We start from the raw sequence: 27,160 nt of genomic DNA, 5'->3' as shown, positions 1-27,160 counted from the left end.
TATTTGGAGAAATATTGCTTTATTCTAACATGATTGCAAAATAATTTATCATACAGATTCAGAATTACCATTATGCAATTTTGAAGAGCTGAAAGGGCATCAAGCGCGAGCTCTGACGCCCTGACGTGACGTGAGCTCCCTATTCCTGATTTAGTTATCTCCGCGGCCGCGCTCTCTCATTTGACTAATAACCCTATGCTAATAATGTAAATTGTCAATAATCTCACATTGCACGTTTCTGGATGACGCTGTCCTGTATACTACTAATTGTTACCCATTTTAATTTACTTTATAAAACTTCAGAGACATTACATTTATTTTCCATTATTTGTTCATTTGTTGCTGTTTAAATTTGCTTTAAGTTTTACTTAGTTTACAGAATGCTGCTGATGGATGCTCCCAGCACTTTTTATGTTTGTTGTTATTATTAATATTAATGTTGTTATTATGAACAGTTCTCAGAATTAAAGATGTGTTAAAATAATTTAAAGAGAGTCTTTGTCAGAGGCCTTTTTATTCTTAATTTTGACATTAATTTTCATTTTTACACTAGACACATATCGGTTCAAAATATCGGTTATCGGTCTCCTTGATCTGTAATAATCGTTATAGGCATCGGCCCTGAAAAATGCATATCGGTCTATCCCTACTTTACGCACAACTGCCAGCCTGCATGGAGAGCTTCTTGAGACTCCAGAGACACCAGAAGCTTCAAATATCTGTTTGCTGCTCAACACTGGCTTTTTTATAGCTGCCCTTTTAATACAATTAATTTTTTTGACAGGAACTTTCCTTAATAAACCTTTATCTGACTGAGTTCTGCTGTGCTCTACATCACTCACAAATCATATGATAATTTGATAATCTCCATTCAGTTTCACACAATATTAGTTGTTTTCATGCCTTTTGCACAACATTGCACCATTTCATGCTTTTCATCATCAGGAAGATCTTTCTTCCTCCCCATATTGCATGAGAACTGTGACTTGCTTAATAATGTGGAACAAACTTTAAGTAGGGTTTTCATAGATCCGGCTAATTATTTTGTCTGAGATTGATACCAGTCATCTAAAAAGACATGGATAAATAAACGAACAAACATTTTCTTAGAAAAACTAAAATCTGAATGTTTATTGTACTGAAATCTTACTGATATGTCACTTGCATAATAATTTAGAACGCAGTGTGTATATATATATATATATATATATATATACACACATTATATATGTGTGTATATATATATGTGTGTATATATATATGTGTGTGTATATATATATATATATATATATATATATATATATATATATATATATATATATACACACACATTATATATGTGTGTGTGTGTGTGTGTGTGTGTATATATTTAAATATCCGGTTAGAAATTTTAATAGCAATTTTGTGATAGTATACTATTTCAAACTGTGTTTGCTGTACTGTATGTAAAATGGCTTGATATTGTTGGCTGACATACTCCGCTAAGGAGGTTGTCTTATATCATGGCATGTTTCATGTTCATGTTTCAGGTTCCTGTCACCGAGTTTGCTTCTGGGAAACATAATCAGTTTGTCTCATGAGAAAGAGATTGAATTTCAAGACTGTTTCTTTTCAGTCAATACTTTGCAATCATAAAGTTCCGGTACAGATCCATTCAAAACACCAATCCATTAAATCATAAGGTGTTTGACTAAGGCAAAATAAATAGCAGGTTAAATATTACTGTTATTACTATTTTAATTATGTAAATTAGGCTATTTTAAGTTAATGTTCACATACATGTCCAATCAAATTTATTTACCTAATAAATATGCACATATGAATGTTATCCCTCGGTTGAAAATGTACAATGTGAAATCTTCAAACTTGACTATGGTTAATTACTAATCCAGTATTAAGGTAAAAATATATGATAAATAGTGTTATTCTGTGTAGATAAATATAAGTGAGATAATGTCACTGTTTTTAAATGTGTGTAAAGAGCCCTGCTGCATGCTGGGTTGGCAGATCACTATAGGTGTACGTGTGAAAACAGCACATATGTGAGGAATATTTGAGGTTTTGACTCCTCATGGAAAGAAAGAGTGAGAGAGTTACAGCAGTTCATTGATTACACAGTCCAGAGGCTACAGAGACAAGATCAAACACATCCACTACCCTCTAGATAGAGAGTGAAATAGAGAGAGTTTGTATGTGTGTGTATTAAAGGCAGGGTAGGTGTTTTGGTTTATGCTGGTTGAAAGTCTCTTCACATCCTGATAGCAATCACTAATGCTGCATCCCAATTCGCATACTATCCATCCTAGATAGTATTCGAAATTAGAATTAGTGTTTCCCAAATCGTAGTATGTTGAAATGAGTATTCCAAACATACCCGGGTGGACTACTTTTTCCAGTTAGAATCCAAAGTGTAGATCCGTGGACACTCTTAACGGCTAATATCGCCCATAACACATTGCACTGTGGACAAGGATTCATTTAGAATTACAAATACAAATAAAAAGTGTTAAAAAAATCTGCAAACATGATGTGTGAGACAGATGGTTAACCAGAGCTGTTAAGACGAAGGGGTTTGAGTGATTATTAACAAAGTCCCTTTAAGACAAGTCATTTCACTCGGCGGCCATCTTTGAAATGCCTCTCGGGCATTCAAGTGCAGCTCCTATCTCTTTGAATGGGGAGACATCAAATTCTCCAAAGCTGTTTGCCAAGCTTTCAATTAAATTTCATAGTTGTAATCACCAATGAAATCTGACAACAACTGTCTCATATTTTTTTTTCTAAATGCTCGAATCATGACAAATTTATTTATTTTTTTTAGGTGGATCAAGCTAATGCGCATGCACATACCTAAATGCGCGTCTCTTATGCCTCATTTCGGAGGCACGCTTCTGACTGTGTCTATAGAAACCGGAGCTTCTAACGGCTGCTGCAGCTTCTAACGATGACTGTACCAGTCGGCGATTGGCTCACATTTAGAGGGCAGGTGTTATTAATCAGTATCTAACCTGACGAAAACATATTTATAACAGCATTGTTAACCTTAATAATGATGCATTTGTTCATCAACTTAAATGCATCATTATGCAAAGATAAGGAAAGTTCTTTGCATTAAAAAAGACCAGTGACTGGCAGATCAACGCGCGACTACATTTCTCTCCGAAACGGTAGGAAATTAAATTTGGAGGATTTTAACAACATGTTCTCCAACCAATGCGACTATATAGGTCGTTTGTCACTTCCCTGAAATACGACCCATAGGAGTGTTTACTAAAGTTGCTATTGACAACAGGACACTTTCATTTTAATGCATTGTTCCCTTTTATCTGCATCATATTTCGGATTTTGCATAGCTCAATTGGCAGAGCATTGCAATAACAATATGCAATCATGTGATCATGCGATCGTGGGTTCGATCCCAGGGAACACATGTGCTCATAAAGTGTGTATGCACTATAAATCATTAAGGTTAGGTTTTGGGATGGGGGTGCTTGTAGTCGTTAATAAAAAAATTTGTTTTGCTAAATGGAAATAGGAGAAATGGTGTAAAAAGTCCACACATTGCATTTAAATGAACACGCATTTTGATTGGTAATGACGTAACACGACACTGTCATTATTTTTACGCCCACTAGAGGGCGCATGACTTCAAAACGTAAATATAGGTCATAATAAGGTGCTTGAAAAACGACCTATAGTGTTGTTTTTTTTGGGAGTCAGAGACAGTTGAGACAGTCTCGATTTTAACTGTGAGATGATTGACAGGCAGTTTAAACGGTTACAGGTTGCGTAACTAAGGGACAGAACGTCCGTTAAATACGCAATTATGACGAAGTAGTATGTCCCAAAGCTTGCATACTTTTCTGCTACACACTCAAATGTATGTAGTTTTTCTTCTCAAAAACAGTTTGTGACTCAAATGTATGTGCTTCAATGGCGACACTATCAACGCAGAAATAATCTGCAGCAGTCAGGTGATACAGGTCAGTGCTCTGTAAGTTGTTTATGTTCATTATTATTGTAATGTTATGTGCTTTGAGACATGAGGTAGTTTAACGCCATCTCTCGTGACGCCGTCCATATGTTTTGGAGGAGGCGTGGTTTTGGAGACGCTCTAAAGGGGAAGTGGGATGTTATGATTTGAAAGCTAGCTCGTTATTATCAGCCTCTCCGAAAATTACCTACTCTACCTTTAAAGGTATACTTCTCCAGAAAATGAAAATTCACTCATACACTCACCCCCTCATGCCATGCCTGATGTATATGACTATATGAGAGATTATTATTCTAAAAATGTGTGTCTTTTTGAAGAAAGAAAGTCATATTCATCTGGGATGGCATGAGGGTGAGTAAATGATGAGAGAATTTTAATTTCTGGGTGCAGTATCCCTTTAAGGGTATTGTTGGGAATCATCAGGCACAATTCGATTTTGATCCCATAATTTTTAGAGTTTTAAAGTTTTTTTTTTAAATTTTAAAGTTTTTCAGCAATGGTATATGGGCCCAAAAATTAAAACAGGGTCAATTTTGGTTTTATTTTGGGTTTAAACATTATCTTTTTTAGCAATAGCCTAATTCTGAATTTCCACACATGCTATAGATTATAATAGCTGGTTTTGTTTTTGTTGTAGTTCTTCTCGTCATTCCAGTGATCAGAGATTACGTTACATGATGAACTAATACTTTATTAACTAGTCATTGGGGAAGCTTGAGAATGTTCTGGAAAAGTGAGAGAAAACAATCCATTCCAGCAAATACTACATTCTTCCAACATGACCTCATCTAACCTTTCTCAGTGTGCTGTATGAAACTATACACTGGGTAAATCTCCCATTGAGAGTCATATGTGTAATGTGACCTCCAGCATCTCCTTATGCATGCATTTATCTATAACTGTCACTTATATTCTTATTGATTATTGATTAGAGAAAGGGGATTGTGTTTGTGAAAGCATATATATGTGATAATAGTAGCCTGTAATCCGGACCCCTGCGGGGGAAGATTGAGGCAGATACTAAGAGAGAAACAAGAGAGATCACAAACTGCTCATGGTTAGTGGGTGACGTATGCCAGCTAAAGCACGAAGAGAGACTGTGGCGGGAAAGGAAAACTGTAGGGAATTAGTGAGAAAGGAAATGCAGGGGGAGAGATTGGAAAGGGGATTTCTAAAACTTCTCTGAATCCATGGCCAGTAACATTATGCCCTGATTCAATAAAAATCAGTTTTAACTTTAAAAAAAATACCCTTTTACCCTATACAGAAAACATGTGGTTTTGTCTTAAAGGATTAGTTCACTTTCAAATGAAAGGTACATATGGCTTTCTGATGAACACAATCTGAGATATTTTAATAATTATTCTGATGCATCCAAGCTTTATAATGGTAGTGAACATGGGTCACAAGTATGAGCTGAAGAAATTGTCTCCATCCACATTCATCCAGCATAAGGCAGGAACACACCAAGCCAACGGTCGGCCGTCGGGCAGTTTTTGTTTGTCGGCTGACTAAGTTTTCTCAGTGTTTTCGGCTGAAGTTGGTTCTCGTCTGCTTTTTTTGGCCAATTCGACATGTTGAATCGGTGTCTGAGCTTGTCGGTCCGTCGGGCCATCTGATCATTCTGATTGGCTGTTCAGCTACTGCCACCTGCTGGTTTGGAAAGGCATTTCATCTTGCGCAGACGCAGAATGGACGTGCTATTTGGCCGTCAGCTGTTGAGTGTTGGTTTGGTGTGTCAGGGCAACTTTTGACACAGACGCTGCCGACGTAAGCCAACCCCGCAGTCTGCTTTCGTCGCCATTAGTTCGTCGGCGTCGGTGTGTGCCTGCCTATAAAAGTACTCCACATGGCTCTGGGGGGTTAAAAAAGCCCTTCTGAAGCGAAGCGATGTGTTTGTGTAAAAAAAATCCATATTTAACAAGTTATGAAGAAAAATATCTACAAACCCGATTCCAAAAAAGTTGGGACACTGTACAAATTGTGAATAAAAACAGAATGCAATGATGGGGAGGTTTCAAATTTCAATATTTTATTCAGAATACAACATAGATGACATATCAAATGTATCATTTTAAGGGAAAAATAAGTTGTTTTTAAATTTCATGGCATCAACACATCTCAAAAAAGTTGGGACAAGGCCATGTTTACCATTGTGTGGCATCCCTTCTTCTTTTTATAACAGTCTGCAAACGTCTGGGGACTGAGGAGACAAGTTGCTCAAGTTTAGGAATAGGAATGTTGTCCCATTCTTGTCTAATACAGGTTTCTAGTTGCTCAACTGTCTTAGGTCTTCTTTGTCGCATCTTCCTCTTTATGATGCGCCAAATGTTTTCTATGGGTGAAAGATCTGGACTGCAGGCTGGCCATTTCAGTACCCGGATCCTTCTTCTACGCAGCCATGATGTTGTAATTGATGCAGTATGTGGTCTGGCATTGTCATGTTGGAAAATGCAAGGTCTTCCCTGAAAGAGATGACGTTTGGATGGGAGCATATGTTGTTCTAGAACTTGGATACACCTTTCAGCATTGATGGTGCCTTTCAGATGTGTAAGCTGCCCATGCCACACGCACTCATGCAACCCCATACCATCAGAGATGCAGGCTTCTGAACTAAACGCTGATAACAACTTGGGTTGTCCTTGTCCTCTTTAGTCCGGATGACATGGCGTCCCAGTTTTCCAAAAAGAACTTCACATTTTGAGTCGTCTGACCACAGAACAGTTTTCCACTTTGCCACAGTCCATTTTAAATGATCTTTATGCCTGCGCTTCTGGATCATGTTTAGATATGGCTTATTTTTTGACCTACAGTATAGAATTTTAGCCGGCAACGTCGAATGGCACGGTGGATTGTGTTCACCGACAATGTTTTCTGGAAGTATTCCTGAGCCCATGTTGTGATTTCCATTACAGTAGCATTCCTGTATGTGATGCAGTGCCGTCTAAGGGCTCGAAGATCACGGCCATCCAGTATGGTTTTACGGCCTTGACCCTTACGCACAGAGATTGTTCCAGATTCTCTGAATCTTGGGATGATATTATGCACTGTAGATGATGATAACTTCAAACTCTTTGCAATTTCTCTCGGAGAAACTTCTTTTTGATATTGCTCCACTATTTTTCACCGCAGCATTGGGGTAATTGGTGATCCTCTGCTCATCTTGACTTCTGAGAGACACTGCCACTCTGAGAGGCTCTTTTTATACCCAATCATGTTGCCAATAAGTTGCAAATTGGTCCTCCAGCTGTTCCTTATATGTACATTTAACTTTTCTGGCCTCTTATTGCTACCTGTCCCAACTTTTTTGGAATGTGTAGCTCTCATGAAATCCAAAATGAGCCAATATTTGGCATGACATTTCAAAATGTCTCACTTTCAACATTTGATATATTATCTATATTTTATTGTGAATAAAATATAAATTTATGAGATTTGTAAATTATTGCTTTCATCACGCAATTCATAACCAAATGCATGTCCGCTGACCAAGCTGCATTTGAGTACTTGCATTAGTTAGTTCACCAAGAAATTAATTTTATGTAATCATTGACTCACCCATATTTTGTTCCAAACCAATAAGACTTTTGTTTAGTTTTTTGTTATTTTTGCTTCGAAACTCAAATGACGGTATTTTTAATATTTAAAATTCAATCATTTTTGCCCTTCTATTGAAAATCCATGCAGCCAAAACTTCTATGCTTCAAAAAGTACAAAGAAGATATTTTAGTGGTTTAATCCAAGTTTTCAGAAGAGGTGATGGCTTTATATGATGAACAGTTTTAATTTAGGGTTTTATTCACATAATCCCCTTTCACACAGCGTGTCGATCCCAAAAAATTGCCATAAAATTCCCAGAGGGCCTTCTGTGTGAACGCAAACACGTAATGGGATTGATTTTGGGATTGATCCTGGGATGGGGACCTAGTAACATTGCCAGGATCAGTCCCGGAATGCGTCCTGTTTGAACAAGAGGCAGGACCAATACCGTAAGGGGTGTGTTGTAATGATGATGCTGAAGCTGAGATCGTCCGCCAGCTTAGTTGAACGGTACGCAATGCGTTAGTTTATGATCGAATCAGAAAAAAAAAAAATGCACAAACGTGGTTTCTTCAGAGAGAAAACGCAGATCATGGCTGAATCCCAAATGGCACCCTAAACCCTCATGGTCTTCCTCTGAGTCCGCCCTTTCGTGACGCATTGAGGGCGCGTAGCGGCCTCAAAGAGGGCGCTCATGAGCACCCTTCTGAAACCTAAAATGATGAATGGGACACCTTACACCTTATGGACACATGTACACGGCAGCCATTGTAAGTCGATAAGACGAAAGTGCAAAGAAGTGTGCCATTTGGGATTTAGCCCATAAGCAAACTTAAGATGCTGTAGAGACATTACACCTCACATCCTGATGTCATGTGTCTTTACGGGATCTTTATGTGATGCGTGTGGGCGCACCGTCAGATTCGGGAAAATCACAGGCAGTGAATGAACCAAAATCAAATGAACACATTGTCTGTGTTAGGGTTATTTGTGTGTGAAAGGGGCTATATAAACATAAATCAACACATATAAATAAAGCTCATCAAATATGGTAAACAAGAAAGCTCAAATGTGCTTGCTTCATTTGTGTGGTTAGAGTTTGGAACATCATTCATTTTCGTTATGTTTCTGGCCTTAGAATGTTTGGGGTGTTTCGATTTTGGCCATCCTTTTCTTTACAGGCATTCCTCTTGCATGTAAGACATTTTAAATGCAAATGTCTGTCTACAACGGCATTGAGTAACAAATTGAGTAAATTCTCTTTCAGTCGATCCCCAATCGCAGGATTCCTTGCCGAGCCAACGCCGCATCTGGTTCCTTTTTCGCCAGGGACAACACATCCAACTTCCTGTCATGGTGTCGAGAGGTGGGCGTAGGTGACACCTGTCTGTTTGAGTCAGATGGGCTTGGTGAGTCTTTTAAACAAATCCATCTCTGACACAGCAACAAAGATTTATGGGTGAATAAACTCTGTCTTATTGAAATCAGGCCTTTCTCTGTGCAAGGACTTTAAGCCTGATTTATTTTACAAATGCAGCTCTGTATTTTTAGAGTAAATGCAGTGAGAGAACATGTTTGACCTGCACCAGCCATCAGACAAAAAAACACAACCGATTTTTTATTTGCCTATGTGTTTAATATGTAAAAATACATTTTCACATGGAATTGTTAAAGGCCCACTAAAGAGTGGTGGAACGTGCAGCATTATTCAGTATGTTGATGTAATTTCAACTGAAACAGGAAGACAGGGTGATATATCGAACAGCCCTGCCCCTTTTTTTAAATAGCCAATAGTGTTCCGTTTATGTTAAAGCTCGCCAGAGCCGTTAGACTCAGTAAAACCTCTGTTTCCTTCTAATCTCTAACTGTTTCTCCTCATAATGTCCTTTAGATTGCTTATATACAGCATTCTGTGCAGAATTCAAATGGGTTCAATATCTTTTGTAGTCTATGCCGACTCGCGCATATGATCCGCTCTGTGCTCTTGTGTCTCTGGAGTAAAACTGTGCTCGCGTTGCGGCGGTTCATGTGACACTAGCGCAAAAATGGACTTTATTCGCATCAAAGGAAAGCATATTTACACTGTCTGATTCGTTCCCTATTCTCTGTATAATGCACTATGTGCCATTCATCATGTAGAAACTAGTAAATGTGTGAACAAATGACTGATTTCAGCCGAGGCTTCAGCATCTGTAAGAGTTTAGGAGGGGGTGGGACTTCAGATTCTAGTGCGATGTGATGTCATGAAAATCCGTGATCCATTTTAGTGAAAGTGAGAGACTGTAAGATTTGAATGCTTATATCACCTAAATGCGAATTATGTCATTGTCTTGGAACACACCAGCTTACATAAGGCTAACATATTCATACTAAGCTAAAAAACTTCAATTTTGATTTCAGAGGGACTTTAAAAAGCCCTTATTATGCTTATTTACAAGTTCATAATTTTGTTCAGGAGGTCTACTAGAATAGGTTATAATAATTGAATGTTCAAAAAAAAAATTTTCTTATAAGTTACAATGGTGCAGCTCCTGTTTTCACCCTCTGTCTGAATGTTTTATTTTAGTGTAGGTTTCTTTAAAACCCGCCTTCCAAAAAGCCCCATCTGCACTGATTGGACAGTTGCCCTAGTCTGTTGTGATAGGTCTTCCGCTTAGAGTGTGTCATAAATGTAATGTCAAGTCAAGTCAAGTCAAATTTATTTATATAGCGCTTTTACAATTTGTAATTGTTTCAAAGCAGCTTTACATATTAGAAGCACAGAAAAAAAGGGAAGTGGTTAAAACTGTACAAAAAAGCGTGGTAATATGTAACATATACAAGATGGTGCTACATTAAGCCAATGTCGGCTGACTTCCAGGGGTGGAAAAAAACCCCTAGGAGAAAAACCCAGCGTGCTAGCACTGGGAAAAAAGTCCTAGGAGGGAAAAAACCCCTTGGAAGATATATATATGTAAATGTATATGGAGATCAAAATCTGAATTGTACATTTTTATTATAGAGATTAAAAATCGATTATATATAAATATATGTAAGCGGATACGGGGATTAAAAATCTGAATTATAGATGCAGCCAGAATTGGATCTTTAGGCCCATTTTCTCCTGGGCTACGTTGTAGTCAGGTCCAGACGCAGGTTCTCCATCTGATCTGGATACGGCCTGGATCCAGCACCCGGCAAACCTCAGGATTAGCAGAGAGACAGATATTAGCGTAGATGCCATTCTTATTCTGATGTACAGGTATATCTAGTGTTATAGGAAATGTTCTCGGTTCCGGCCGACCTAATTATTGCAGCGTAACAATCCTTTAACGGATTTGAAAAATGTTAATGTATTGATAATGTGTTATGTGTATGCAAGAGCAAAGAGATGTGTTTTTAGTCTAGATTTAAACTGACAGAGTGTGTCTGCTTCCCGAACAATGCTAGGAAGATTGTTCCAGAGTTTAGGTGCTAAATAGGAAAAGGATCTGCCGCCTTCAGTTGATTTTGATATTCTGGGTATTATCAACTGGCCTAAATTCTGAGATCGCAATAAACGTGAAGGACTATAATGCATTAAGAGCTCACTTAGATACTGGGGAGCTAAACCATTTAGAGCTTTATAAGTAAGCAGCAAGATTTTAAAATCTATACGATGTTTAATAGGGAGCCAATGTAATGTTGACAGAACTGGGCTAATATGGTCATACTTTCTGGTTCTAGTAAGAACTCTAGCTGCCGCATTTTGGACCAACTGTAGTTTGTTTAAAAGCCGAGCAGAACAACCACCCAGTAGAGTGTTACAATAATCTAGTCTTGAGGTCATGAATGCATGAACCAACTGTTCCGCATTTGTCATTGAGAGCATATGTCGTAATTTAGATATATTTTTTAGATGGAAGAAGGCGGTTTTACAGATACTAGAAACATGACTTTCAAATTAAAGAATGCCCTACTTTAACCAAATGCAGGTGTTTTATGCTGGAGAGATTCACTCCCTTTGGCATGGACCTTGACTTTTATACTGTTGCAGATCGTTTAACATGCACAAACAGCTATATTACACACTAAAAGAAAGGTAAAAAAAAGCATAATAGAATAATCCACACAATGACAGCTGTAACATTAGGGGTGTAAATGCTCATGATGTCTCAGAAAAAAAAAAAGGAAAAAAAAACATAATCATTGATTATTCTATTATATTTGTTATTTACACAGTCTAATAATTACAACTCTCTGAAAAGTTTTAGCATGTTATTGAATATGGCAATGTTAATGTATTTGGTCTTGGCTGACTAGCCCTTTCATGCATGAATTATGATAGGCTACTTCAGGATTTTTTTCAAAAGTGTTTTTATTACTCTTTAGGCATGAAAAAAAAAAAAAAATCCACCTAGGGTGGACAACGCGCATTTAAAACAACGGATGAAATATGTGTTTGAGAAAACAATTATTAAAAAGAAATATTGTAAACACTATAAAACATGTTTTTTTGCTCTTTAAAATTGTGTTCATGTATTTTGAACATATTCCAGAACTGTTAAGCCTCTGGTTTTTTTTTTTTTTGCACTTGTAAAAGTTGACCAGTTGGTGGCAGTGTATTGCATGACACATTAGGGTCCACTGCCACTGTAGCGACAAAAAAAAATGAGGACATCAAGGAGCAATATAATTTTTAAAATATCTAAGTATTGATTTTGTGATTTGAGGAAATTGATTAATCATGTGTCCACTCAAGTGGACATCATGCATCGCTGGCTATATTTAGACTACAATTTATAGTATGCTGTGTGTTTTTTTCGAGGATCATCAATCTCATGATAGAACTAATATCCGCAAAATATTGCTATAATATATATTAAATTGATTTTCAGCCAAAACATTACTGCAGATGGCGTATTTTCAAAAAAAGAAAAAAAACAGCAATACTATAAATTGTAGTCTAAATATAGCCAGTGTAGAGATTTTGGATTAGCCTCACACGAGGGCACCACAAATGTAGTGATTTTTGGTCTTAAATATTAATATTAATATTTGTATTAATATTAATTTTGAGTCAGATGATTCCTTCCAATATTTCGGGGCACCAGTCAGGATTCTCACCTTGACAATAAAGAACAATCATGAAAGATTGTTAACTGAATTAATAATTTATAAATTGGAGGAAGTTTATCATCTGACCAATCTGAAGGATTTAGTGAGATTCGGGCGAGCTTGTAGAGCCTCTGATTATCAACACAAGAATGACACAGTTTGCAATAAAATGAATTTATTAACAAAAAGATATACAAGAGTAAAATATCACCCTTACTAAATACTACAAAGGAAATGACTAAACTACTAAGGAAAAATGACTAATCTACTAAGAAAATTGAATCAATAATCAAACAGAAACCAGAAACTACAAACTACAACACAAATGGATGTTAACAAAACTGAATGCCAAGTAGATGAGCAACGGATTGGACGAAGCAATGAATGGTTAATTAGCAGTCTATGAGGGAGTCAATTGTGGTCTTTCTGGATGCTGGTATTGAAAATAAGTAAATAAGCATTTACTCTGAATATAGATAACGTGTCTAATGTATCTATCTGTGTACACTGACCCTAGATAAACAGTCTCTACACAAATAGCAATCTCATTTAGCAACAACCTAATGCCAAGGCTTTTGGAAAAGGTTTGGTTAGCTTATATTTACGTTTCACTTGGTCGGGTGAGCAGTCCCGGAATGGGAATCGTTGACCACTGGCATCCTTCCGTGTGCAGTGGGAGACTGGATTGCTTTCCAACAGCTGCAGAGCTGCACTGAATGCTAGAGGTCTTTGTGTAATCCAGAGAACTGGTTGATGGTGGTCAGTCAGTAGGATCTTCTGTAGGTTGGAGGTACTTGGGTTATGCAGGTCAGGAGTCAAAGTCCTCTGCAGAAGCACTTTTGCTGCTTGATCCATGCGGTGAAAGGTTTACTCGCAAGAGTATCACCTTGGTCGTGCTGTTGTTCTTCCCTCGTCAGGTCAGAAACTCAGAACGAGGGTCTGTTCACTTTTATTCCTTCACGTTGGGGAGGGGATTACTAATCCCACCTTTCCTGATGTGGTGATGTGATTAGATCCTGTGAAACTTGTTGTATTGTTCCAAAATACAGTTAAATAAGACAGTGTCTTTAGGACCTTGGAAATGCTTTATTTCTTTTTCAAACCTTTCTCAAAGTCCTTGTGGTAGTGTTCTGAACTCGTAGAGTCCAAACTTGATGTTGTCATTTATTTGTCATTGAGGGTCCTATCACATTCTTTTGATTAATCAAAGTGTGACAAAAGAATGTCTGTTGTGAAGCTCTGGTGCGATCACGTCTGTTGTTCACTACATCAGCGATGCATGATGTCCAATTGAGTGGACACATAATTAATCACAATTTCCTCAAATCACAAAATCAATACTGAAAAATCATAACAATTGTATTGCTCCTTAGTTGTTGCTTGATGTCCTCATTTTTTTTTTTTTTTTTTACCTGCAAGGGTCTCATAGAATAGAAGGAATGGACATACATTCCTCCCATGCAAGGCACATCTGCTCTTCTGTCTGCCATCTTGTTTTAGAGATTTTATTTTTTTTGCACTTGCAAAAGTTGACCAGTGGGTGGCAATGTATTGCATGACACATTAGCGTCCAATGTAGTGACTGATGTGCAACTGTGACATTCAGACTCATTTATATAGGAGAAAACAACTATTGAATAGCTGTCCACTGTAGTGACCACTATGCATGAAAGGGCTAGATCTGCTATGCCGCTGCTGTTGATTATTGCTGCTGCCGCAGAACAAGTATGGACTTGCTACTATCAGTAGATACTCAGACATGCTGCTGTGAGCATGTAAGATATGCTGCTTCTGCATAAATAGACATACATAAATTCTGTAGCAGATCAAGGCAGGTGGAGCTGGGGGAGGCGGAGGGTTTCAGAGGAACTGATAGCACGCGACAGGACTACCCTACAGCAAACACTACACCATATTTAAATGTTGAGCAAGCAATCTCATTGGCTGCAGGATCAGCAGAAGCCAATCAGCTTGTGCCATGTAGTAATGATGTAATTTCTTGTGGAATTCTTGTAAAGGACCTATCAGCCTGTGCCCTCTAGAGTTTCATGGCTGAACTTGACATTTAGACATTGTTTATAAAGAAATTAAATAATTGAGAGTGTAAAAAGTGAGTTTCTAAACATTTCTAAAATTCTATTGGGCCAAAAGCACCCATGCTTAAAGAAATGCCTGAAAAAAAACATTTTAATTTTACATCACAATACTACTAATGTTGTTGGGAGATGATTAGGTTGTTTTGCTGTAGATAAAACATAAAACTGCCTTATGCACAACTAATGTTATATAGCTCAACACAGTAAGTTTTATTGTTTAAATCTAATTTTCTTGATTTACCGCGAGTACCATGTTTTACCATGACTAATATCGATCTAGCTTACTGCAGTGTGCAACAAGTGTCTCATAGCAGCCGCCAAGTGAATGCACAGAGTGGCATTATAACAACTTTGAACACACAAATGTATCTAATATGATAAAACAGAGCTGCTTTACCCCATTTACTTGACCGGAAGAAGCAGAAGTGCTTGTCTGCAGCATAATAAAAGCTCCACTGCTCTCAAGACGTGTGTCACGCTTGTCTCTCATTAGCAATCACTCCAGCGGCCTCTTTCCGCTCCAACGGCTTTCAGCCACACCCTGCTTCATACTACAGTAATGTTTATAAATCTTTAATACATTAGCTCATCAATTAATAAATTTTTTGCCCGAGTCTCGTTGGATTCTTTCCTCTGGCTGTAGACTTGAAGACAACACCTCCCATGATTTCGCGAAATCAAGGCGTCACTAAGCTACACCTTTTTTTGAATAAGCGACATCTAGTGGCGAAAATTACATATTGTGCCTTAAACTGAAATTGGTAAAGGTCAGATACAGATGATAAGTGTCTCTGGCTGGTCATGGGACAAATAAGTTTTTTTTCCTCTCACTGCATTTCTCAAAATTGTGGTATTCTTGGCACAAATTTTGATGGTGAACAAGTATATGAAGGAAGAAAGTGTGTCCTCTTCTTTTGCTGTAGCTGTAAACAGCCTGTAAACTAGACATCTCTGTCATGTGTCAGTTCCAGACATACAGACATTGAAGGCTCCAGGTAGAGCGTTAGAATAGCTTTTCTATGCTTTGCTTTCAACACATGTCCAAGACAGCTGGAGAGAATAACAAGTCTCCTGAAACTACAAAAAGAATGAGAGAGAAAGACAGGATTGGTTCATCTAGGGAGTAGAACTGAGGGCAGCTGAACTGAGATTTCTGAGTGCAGAAAGAATGGGTTCTCTTCAAACTGGAGTTACACACAAGAGAGGGTGTTTGTGTAGTTGTGTGCAGATAGAATGTAGACGTATTTGTGACAAACTCAAGTCAGAAAAGATGTCCTAACCTCACTTTCATTGGAATATTCAGAAAAATCTACTTGGATGCCCTTAAGATCTGAAATGCAAACCCGTGCAGGAACAGATTTTTTGAAGTGTGTGTTGCAGTAAATCTGTTCTATATAACAAAAACTGGCTAATCATCAAATTAGCATATTAGCAAGTGTGGTGTATGATGTGGTAAATTATGGGTTTTTCGACTATATTTCCATTAAAAAAACATTTGAAAAAGAGAATATAAAATACTTAATTATTTTTTTCTTCCTTTCCCCTTCAGAAATAGCTAAATGAAAACATGGATGCATTATGTTCAGGTGGGATGTTCTGAGGTTTGATGTGGAGATTACAGATTTTGTTGCATGTTGTGTTGTGTTGCCATCACTCAACCTCACTGAATCATGGGAAATGTAGTTTGGATGCTCCACAATTCCTTATGAAAAGCATAATGTGTTGTTCAATAACGCTGAAAACACACTGAGAGTCTCCCGCTGAGAGAACATTAGCTGTCAGTGAGTGTAATAGTTTAATGAATTACTAATTCATCGTCACCGTGTCATTGTGTGGTCTCTTGGTTTCATCATTCAACCATGTTTTCAGTAATTCTTTGATTGTTACAGTATGTCAGTACAAGATGCCGTGATTATGTCTCATGTTTTTATTTTTATGTTCTTCTAGTTTTACACAAACAGCCAAGAGAGGTTTGTCTATGCCTATTGGAGCTGGGAAGAATAGCATCCAGGTAGTCCACAAAAAATAAATAAATAAATTCTGTCATCACTCACACACCCTCATGTCGTTACAAATGGTATGACTTTGATCATTTATATGTCTTGTTTTCCATTAAAAAATATCTAACAATTCCTGAAACTAGATACATTTACTTGAGAAGCAAGATGATGTAAGATATTCAGTCTTGTTTACTGAAAAATGAACCAAAATGAAGTGAGTTTATGCTTAAAACAAGAAATAATACTTTCTCAATGCATATAAGCCATATGATTTTTAGAAAGGAAATTTTAAAACATGAAAGAAGAATTAAGGAGAATCAATAATTATGAATGATTTACTGCCAATATTGAGAATGTATAATCATGTAATCAATAGAAAAGTAACTGCAGTCTGAAGCATTTTAAAACGCAATATAATTTAATTACATGTACTTAATTTTTGGAAACTGATTATATAATCCAGAGTACATGTAATCAGTTGCTACCCAGAACTGCTGATAGATATTAAATATTAAATAGTTATGAAAGATTTTTTTTTTTCTTTTAAGCATAAAATAAAAAGGGGTAAAAAATAATAAAGTAATCAATTTGTCATAAAGAAGACTTATTGTATCATTTTGCTTCTCAAGTAAAAGTATCTTGATTTAAGAATGTTATGTTCGTACTGAAAAAACAAATATAAGATTTTTTTTTTTTTTTTTTTAGTTAAAAAGATATTTTGAAGAATGTTGGAAACCAAACAGTTTTTGTTCCCATTAACTTATATAGTAGAAAATGTATATAATTTGGTAACAAATCTACCGAGTAATGGCAAATTAATTTGGCAAAACCCATAGGTAACACTTTACAATAAGGTTCATTAGTTAACTACATTAGTTAACATAAACTAATAATGACCTGCATTTCTACAGCATTTATTCATCTTTGTTAATGTAAATTTCAACTAATACTTTATTAAAATCAAGTTGTATTTGTTAACATTAGTTAATGTACTGTGAACAAACATGAACAAACTATGAACTGTATTTTTAACTAACATTACAAAGATGAACAAATACAGTGACAATTGTAATGCTCATGGTTAGTTCATGTTAGTTAATACATTAACTAATGTTAACAAATGAACCTTATTGTATAGTGTAACCAACCCATTGAAAGATTCTTGTGATTCCATGGTTCTATTGCTTTGTTTTTATAATGAGCAATTTTGCTTTGTTTCAAATCACAATTTTGTTGTACATGTAATCAAACCGTAAAGTGTGAATGGTCACTCTTGTGACAGGTATAAGGTAGAGCCACCTGGACTTATAAAGCTGGAGAAAGAGATTGAACAGGAAGAGAAGATACCTGAACCTCCACTCTCACCTGTACCTCCTGCTTCCGATTCTCAATCTCCATCTGTTTCTCCATCCATCTCTCCATCTATCTCTTCATTCAGCAAGGCCAACTCTAGCAGAAAAAGTACCGGCAAGATACTGGATGATGCTGTGAGTAACATTTTTCTTTCTCAGATTCCACTTTTATTTTCTGTACCCACAGTAACTTTAACTCTAGAATGAGAATTTAAAGTTTTCTGTCACTTTACATGTAATGTGTGTTCCAGGTGAAGCACATTTCTGAAGATCCACCTTGTAAATGTCCAAATAAGTTCTGCATAGAGCGACAATCACAGGGCCGTTACCGCGTTGGAGAGAAAATGCTTTTCATCAGAGTAAGTAAAAATCACAACAGACCTTTGTGCACAACATAGTCCACAACATAAGCAATATTATTTTTTCTCCATTGCAGATGTCGGTTAATTAAACAGCCCAGTGTAATAAATATAAACTGCAAAATGGTTGTGTAATGACACTCGCTACTTGCAGCAGGTTTACGGCAAATCAAAGTGAAATGCTAAATAGAGCGATGAATTATAGTTTCCGAAACCATTAAACCTGACTGTTGTACTCATCACTGTTGCACATTACTTGTACCTGAACGCTCTGCATTGCTGTATCAGGTGAGCTACAGAGCAAGTTTACTATGCCAGAAAATCATAGGATTATGTGGTGGTGATTCCAGGTTCTTCCAGGTTAAAAGGATTATGTGGTGCAAATATAAACATGTATTAGTTTGAAAATCATACACTATAGAGGGTATGCATAGACATCACTTTCCCGCCGGAATGTGCTCCCTCAGCTGGACTGAGTGGCAAAAGAACCTGCTGCATAACTGGATTTAATAGGGGAAACTGCGAAAATGTGAGTAAAACAAACTATTACACTAAAGGTTGGGCTTGAAAGTGTTCCTTATAACATGTCAAAGAAACCTAATCCATGGATATTGACATGCAGCCAGGAATCATGTTTTACTGACATTTATATGTGCCTGATTTCAACGCCTGGGAAATACATAAAGCAAATCTGCCTGTGAACGCTTTATATAACTATAAAGCTATAGGTAGGTTTAAATCGAAGTGGTCACTTATATCAATGTTATATATTTCATTGTATCGTCCAGCCCTAAAACTTGTATAGTTTTTGTCAGTGTTTATTTAAAAACACCCAATTATGCAGAATATAAGATGGTAAATATTTAATTGATGAGTTGTCAACAAAATATATAGCTTATGAATTTACACAATTAATTTGACATAAAATGATAACAGCAAAACATGTTTTTTTTGGGGGTTTTTTGCCTGGAGTCCAGTTGTTTCTGTGAATTGCTGTGACCTATTTGCTTCTTTTTTCTGTAGCTTTCAGCAGTCTTTAAAAATATACCTCAGATTTTGTGTGAAAGCTATTTGTACAGTCAGTAGCATAGCTTTTTCCCATTTTGGATGTGTTTTGTGTGTTTTTCGTGGCATTCACGCAGAAAACCAGTGCTGCCACTCAGTCTTTTGCCACTCAGTGGGTGAAACCGCAGGCATAACGGTCGACAGTGACGTCACGTGCATACCCTCTATAGTAAAAGTATTTTGAAGTCATAACATAGTACTTATGGAACTGCGTGTACATACAGTATGTCTTTTTAATCGATAATCTACCCCTTTAATTATCATTTGTGTGAAAAGAAACCAAAACCTGTTGTTTTACTGCCTCTATTGTTGATTTCACCTGGAAACTGCAGTAAATTGTACTGCACGTATAGGTACATTTTTGCAGTTTTGCAGAAATGTAGTCAGAATCATGTATTTAATGAGTCTGAGTTACAATGTTTGATGTTAGCATGTTGCTAAGCTAACAGGAATAAAAATACTTAGCCAACACAAATACTGGGTTAAATGTTTAATTTGGACTGTTGGGTAACATTTGTGAATACTGTTCTGTCATTAATGAATAACACACAAACAAATGAGTAATGCAATGTTAACATTTTAGTACTATCAACTAAACAAGAAACTCTGATTAATGAATAAGTAAGTAATAGCACTTGAATGTGGTAGTTCACTGTTAGCTAATCAATAACTACTATTTTTCATACTTTCCAGAAGACTACTAACAACTTTATACAGGTTCATACTTAATGTGATTAATGCATAATGTATAATTAATTCCAAAATAAAGATCATGATAACCCACTATTAATGAAAAATGTATTAACAAATCTTCCAGAAGGAATTGCTAATTATTTGGATCAGTATTCTAAAGTGAAAAGCATGATAACTCTCTAGTAATGACTGAACTCATTGTAAACATTTGAAGTTTTTGGAAGATTTTGGATAATAATGACTCAAGTGTTACTATGTCCTTCTAAATGAATTACTAATTGCTTGAAACTGTATATATATTTGGAATAAATATTTTTGGACTGTTTTTATATTAAGTATATTCATTGTCTTTCACTATCTTGGGTCACTTTTTTCGCTAAGCTTCAAATGTTTCCTGAGATACATGAAATACTGCCTTATAAATCCATTTTTTCAAAACATGCGCTAGATGGATGTGTTTGACCGTTGTGCTCGTGTCTTGCATCTTTTGCAGCATCTCATGCATGACACGCCTTTCTAAAAATGTGACGCTCAAGTTAAAAGAAGTAAAGTTAAAAAACTTTTTTTAAAAAAAAAAACGTTTTTAACCACAAAAACCTGTTCTGTGTGAATGGCCCCTTATGCTGCTGTCTATTTTGCGTGTGTCAGGAAGGAGCTATACACGGCAGTGGGGTGTCCCATAACAGCACAGACTCCACTTACTGACAAATACTGATTAGTGAGGTGGGCCTAGTCACCATGGGAACCTGTTACTTGGCAACAAATGACTAAAAGATGCTTTAGATCTAAGTTATCTTCATTGTGTATCTGTGCGTTCAGTTGTGTTTTATTACTCTGAGCTGTGCAATAATACACTGAGAACTGTTCTCATGAGAGCAGGATATATAAGTGATTGCATCACTCCCATCAGTCATGGCTCATTAGAAGCAGTGTTTAATGAGTGTTCTCACTCAATAAATAGGCCAGGTCTTAGAGACACCTGGTCGGCTGTTTAGACCTTGATAAAATGCAGATGCTAATGTTTTAAATAGTTTTTTTTTTTTAAGTTTAGATACAGTGGGGAAAATAATTATTTGATCCCCTGCTGATTTTGTAAGTTTGCCTACTTACAAAGAAACAAGGAGTGTATAATTTTATGGTAGGTTTATTTTAATGGATAGAGACAGAATATCAACCAAAAAATCCAGAATAAACACATTATATAAAGGTTATAAATTGATTAGCATTTGATCAAGTGAAATATTTGATTCCCTACCAACCAGCAAGAATTATGCCTGCTACAAATTGTTTATAAGGTCCAACCCCTAAAACATACAACTTTATGTGTTCACAGTAGGGCTGTCAAATTTAACATTAACATATGCAATTAATTTTTTCAGTTTAAAGCGTTAAAAATATTTAATGCAAATAATGCATCCGTTTTTTTTTCTGGCATGCTTTGGCTAGCGTTACATTATATGATGACACTATCATTCATTCAAGTGCTATTAAACCATTCAAGCACGATAAGACGCAAAAGAGCACTCAAATCTGTGCACTGGCTCTCTGTGAACAAACAACCAACAGTTTTCTTTTGTGCTGGAATGGACAAAATTATTCAATTTTTGTATATTTACCTGTTAGACCTACCTGAAAATCTAAAAGCACTGTTTACAAGTTTACATTTGTCAATAAAAAAACAATAACTTTTTTTGTGCATTTTGGCAGGGCAGGTAAAAAACTGAACCGTCTTACTGGGCCAATAGAAAAAAAAAAAAGAAAAAAAAACGTTAAGTGTTGAGTCCTGATATATTAAAGGGACAGCTAAATGTGACATTTATTACAATGGGTTTATGTGAAGATTGTTTTAAGTTCACTTAAATTATTTTTTAAAGCCTATTAAATGTTAAAAAATTATATCTTTCAATTATACTGTAATGTTGAATGGTTATAATTAGTGGCTAAAATTGAGGGGAAAATCCATGTAATAAAGACAATAGATAAAGGCCTTCATAGTGATTAGTAAAAAGATGCTATTAAACAAATATACTGTCTTTATGTTGTTTCTACATTATTTTGGAGATTCAATGTGTAAGTATTACAATAGAAATATATATTAAAAACTTTAAAGTTGGGTGTGATTAATTACAGAAAAATGTGTAATTAATTAGGTTATTTTTTAATCAATTGACAGCAAAAATTCACACCAAGACAAATGTTCGGCATGAAAATGGTCATGTTTTAACTTGCTGTTTGTCTGTTCAGACCAATGTGGGCAAAAAAGAAGGCATACGGGCTGAATGAAAATACAGTTCTGTCAGGACCACTTTCATCGAAGATAATTGACCATTAGCTTACAGTTTGGACTGGCGGTATGCAGGGGCGGGTCTAGAGAAATATTTATAGGGTGGCAAAGGGGTGACATGAGGACTATGAGGGGTGGCAACCGCAAAATTTTTGTGGATTTATGGCCTGACATACACATTCTTGTTCATGAAAATCGTCCCCAGTTCCTGCAGTGCGAACGCTACAAAAAGCATGTACTTCCACAAATAGTTATAGAAACTATGAAAAGGTTCCTCCGGTGCGAAAGCCCCTAATGATATCTGTTCTTGATGACAATGACACTAGAGAAGGTCAGAGGCTAAATCCTTATTGTGGACAAGAGGAGGAGCTGGGGATGGTGGAGGGTAATTAGCTCCTGAGCAGCACAATGAAAGCAGCTGAAGGATAACTGAAAAGGGAACTTAAATAGGAATGTTGTAGCATCATATTCCTATTGGTAGACATGGATCAGATGAGTGTCAGCTGATGTGAGCTTGACTAGCGTGATCTGCGAGAACTGACGCGGATATTCACTCTCTGACAGTAGGTGGCAATTATGGAAAAGCAGAAATATACAGCAGTACACAATTAGGGCAGTTTCTGACACACACTTTTCACAGAGAATCAAACAGTATTTAAACAGCCATTCAGATTTATTTATTTGCTATGGTGTTTACCAAACAAGACCAATACATGAGTACAGAAACAAAAGTTCTGTAAGTTCTGTTTCTTTCTTTCTGTAAGAAATAAGAAAAGTGGACAGTGTAAAGTGCGATTGTTTGTGTTGGTCCGAACAGATGCATTAATAGCCACTCATTTAAAATTAAAATGTTTACCAAATTTTAGTACCAGACATTCATATTGGTGTGAACAGGCCTTTAGATCGTACAAATTGAATTGTTAGAAAAATCGAACAATCAAACTTAAAAATTTTCATGAGTGTGTTTTGGTTTTATTGTTTTACCCTTTTCCCAGATCCAGGCTTTCAATCAGAACATAGCTACCTTACTGAATGGCTCATTATGCAGCTCATTAGGTGCAGGGTTTTAATCTCCTCAGGTGTGAATCACAGCATTATTCATGATGCCTCCTCGCATATGGCCTTTCTAAACAAAAAGTGTCTTAGAAATTTAAAATCAATACATTGTTTTATGTGACTGAGTAGGCATGATGATTTTCACATCATTTTGAAGCAAAAACTCTAGACTAAAATATACAATTCACAAAAGTCTTGTGAAAAATTATTTAGTATGTGTTTTGAAGCCTTATTTCAGTGACTTATTATTTTTGTTGTTTTTTCAAAAAAACATGCATATGCGTAATTTTCTCAAAAATATAAACATGTACATACTTGTTGCTCACATATTATTGTAGCCTAGATCGTGCTGAATACAGTGTAATGAGACTTTTGTCATTAATATGTTTATAAGCAACTGAAAAAAGCATAAATGTCAGGGAATGTCAAAACTACTGCAGGACCCCAAATCAGCCTCAGACCCCAGAGGGTTAACTAAGAAAAAAAGTGAATCAAATGTTCATATAATAAACATCAAAATATTTATAGTTTAAAAAGTATTTTCCTTGATTACCAAGAATATGACACTGGTGAAATGAGATCTCAAGATGCTTAAAATATTTTTTACAAAATGAATGCTGGTTTGAGATGATATTGAAAATACATTTGTTTATATAGATTAAGAGAAAATGCTGTTATGCATTGTGTGGACATTCATAGTAGACAAATTAAATATGCTCTCTCTTGCTGTCTCTCTCTCTCTCTCTCTCTCTCTCTCTGTATGAGCTCAGTGATTTGATTTGATTCGATTAACTTTCCTCTAGCTGTCTAGATCTCATAATTACAAAATGCATGTGATTCCTCTTTTTCAGGTTTAGATGCGAGTGTTCAGCTTTCATTTAAAACACTGACTGCTGCAATTCATCAAGCTAAACCACTGAACTGTTATTAATTCAGTTGCCTGTGGAGAATCACATTAGTCAGTGCTGGTTTTAATTGCTCTGTCCCTGAGAAATGAAGCAGGCTGCATCACTGCTGCCCCCTATACAGAGAAACTAACAACTGCACCAGCAATTTCATTCTTTCTGCACCCAGAACAAAGACCATGCTGCTGAGAGTCCCCTTAAAAAAATAAAGAAAAAAACAATGGTATACTAAAACACCATGCATTTTTATTACATAGTCATGATGGAAAATTAAACAGACTTGTATTTTTAAATCAAATTAGGCAGATGTCAACATGGCAAGTTACCTGATACCTCAACCTTGAAAACCATGAACAAAACGACACAAAATAAAAGATACCAGACCACACTGAATACAGGTTGTGCAGACCGCAATGTGTTTTGTGAATTACTGGCTGCTGAGTGCATGAAACTGACATTCAACAGACCAAACACTCAAACTGTCAATCACACTTCTGCTGTTTATGCATGTAATATCAATGAATATTTTTTTATTTAAAAGACATTTTTTGTCCCCCTGTTTACTGGAGATAAATGCAATGGATTACAAAAGGTTTACAAAATTAAAAAACAGATCTGTCTTATTTGTTGAATTAAAAATATTAAAATCCTTTTCTTAGAGTATTTTCCAAAGAAACTGCCTTGAAATGTGTTGCCCAGCAACCAAGGCCAAGACTAAAAAAAAAACAAAAAAAAAAAAAACTTTTTTTTTTCCAGTGAAATGAGCGAATCTTGTGAATATGTCTCAAGGACACATTCCTTTTGTGTTTGTCTTTGAGAAAGACCTTTCTTGTTAAAATACCCCTAGATTCCCCAAATGGTTTAGTTGTTAGAAAACTGTGTTTTCATTTAGTTCTCATTTAAACACACCATTTGCTTCAGTGTGTGTTTTTCTTTTAGCCTGTTGAACTTTGGTGCTCCTGAGACAAATTGATTGTGTATGTTCCCTTTTGAGGGACTTTTTTGGGGATAACCTTCAAACATCACAGACCTGAACTGCTGTATATAACATAAGTGTGTCTACGCTACGTGTGTGTATAGAGGTCCTGTGGAGTCTGATTGGTAATATATTTGTGGCTCCAGTGCCTGAGGGGCCAAACAAATGCCCATCTGGAGGGGCTGACCTGTGAATGTCCCTCCATCAGCCTGCTAAGAGCCTTATGAATCTTTAATATCATTTCCCTGCAGGGTTAATATGAGCTGCAGCTCACAGTATGAGATTTCTCTGTTGTTGTTTATTTTTTAGTGTTCAAATAATTTTCCTGTCCTCACAGAACTGGTTTCGGCGCGTGTCTGTAGGCTACGGCTTGTTCAGCTCTTTATCCCACAGGGGAAGGTTACAGTGCATTATCAAGAGTGACATTTTGTCATTTCTCACCCTTTATGAGAGATTCTTTAGCAGCATGTGTGTTCAAGGCCGCTGGGACAGAGGCTGTAATAGAGGGATGAATCACAGCAGAATTGCCGCTTTTTATTGGGACTGTGATTAACTGTTATTATGTGGAATTCTTTAGAGCTTGGAGAGATTTTTAGAAAATCGGGCTCAGATTGATTGTTATTGGTTGGTGAAATAGAAGACAATAGAATTCATTAATAATATAATGTGCTTTAAAAAATGTTGTAAAAGTAAATTCAAACCAAAGATTTGACAGTAATTGGGAAACCAAAGTTCCACCGACAATACAAAAAGAATCTCACAATGAAATTTCTGGCTCATATTAAATAATTTAAAGAGGTTGTGACATGGATTTTTTTTTCTTAATATATTCCTAAAGGGTTCACTTGTAATGTTAATAATACCGATCAGGCATAACATTATGACCACCTTCCTAATATTGTGTTGGTACCCCGTTTGCTGCCAAAACAGCCCTGACCCATCAAGGCATGGACTCCACTAGACCCCCGAAGGTGTGCTGTGGTATCTGACACTGATGTTAGCAGCAGATCCCACTTAATAATAGGTGGCCCTAACTACTGTGTACTTACATTTAAATTAATCATTTGATACAATGCACTTATTGTGTACATACATGTGTTACGTGTGGTTGTAGTAACAAGCACAACGACGATGAAGATGACAATAACAACAATACTTTAATTCCAAACAGAGTAAGACAGCATACACACGTATAGATACAAACGAGAACGGAACAGGAGTGAAGGAGAACAGGTTATATATACATATGTCTAAACGAGGAACTAAACAAGGTGATAGGATAATTAACAAGACACAGGTGGATCAAATGAACTAATAAGACAGACTGGGGAAAAACTAGGTCACAGGACACCATACATGTAACATATCGCCCCCCTCCGGGTAGGCGCGGCCTCGCGCCGTATGGAGTCCATCAGAGGAGGGAAGGGTGGGGGCTCTGGAGGAGGGCGAAGGGCAGATGAATAAAAACCAAGTCCACAGAAAACAACAAAAATAGTCCAAGGGGGAGTGGAGGGTGGGAGGAGCCAAGGGGAAGCCTGGAGCAGGAGGAGCCAGATGTTGGTCCAGAGACCAACCATGATGAGGCCCCAGGGTGGAGTCGAGGACAGGAAAAACCATCGTGGGGAGATGAGAGGCGCCACCCTGGGGACGGCCAATGGAGAAGCCACCGATGATGGTGATCCAGGTGGAGTTGGAATGCCGGAGAGCCCGACCGACACTGCTGGATCTGGAGACCGAGCTGGAGCCGGGACGACGAACATCCGA

At 36.7% G+C, this 27,160-nt stretch overlaps 1 protein-coding gene across 1 annotated transcript in view; it reads left to right on the top strand.

Annotated features, from left to right (window-relative positions):
* The window catches only part of LOC137015216 (growth arrest-specific protein 2), a 60,251-nt gene that overhangs the window by 27,472 nt on the left and 5,619 nt on the right, over positions 1-27,160 (top strand). The window contains exons 4-7 of the mRNA XM_067380016.1: positions 8,802-8,943; positions 16,654-16,717; positions 17,989-18,193; positions 18,310-18,417. Of these exons, the coding sequence (XP_067236117.1) occupies positions 8,802-8,943; positions 16,654-16,717; positions 17,989-18,193; positions 18,310-18,417 (519 nt within the window). The remainder of the gene's footprint in view (positions 1-8,801; positions 8,944-16,653; positions 16,718-17,988; positions 18,194-18,309; positions 18,418-27,160) is intronic.

The sequence above is a fragment of the Chanodichthys erythropterus genome, chromosome 24 (assembly GCF_024489055.1).
Source record: "Chanodichthys erythropterus isolate Z2021 chromosome 24, ASM2448905v1, whole genome shotgun sequence".
NCBI classification, from domain to species: Eukaryota; Metazoa; Chordata; class Actinopteri; order Cypriniformes; family Xenocyprididae; genus Chanodichthys; species Chanodichthys erythropterus.
The sequence above is the reverse complement of the archived record's forward strand: the minus strand, read 5'-3'. Positions and strand labels throughout refer to the sequence as shown.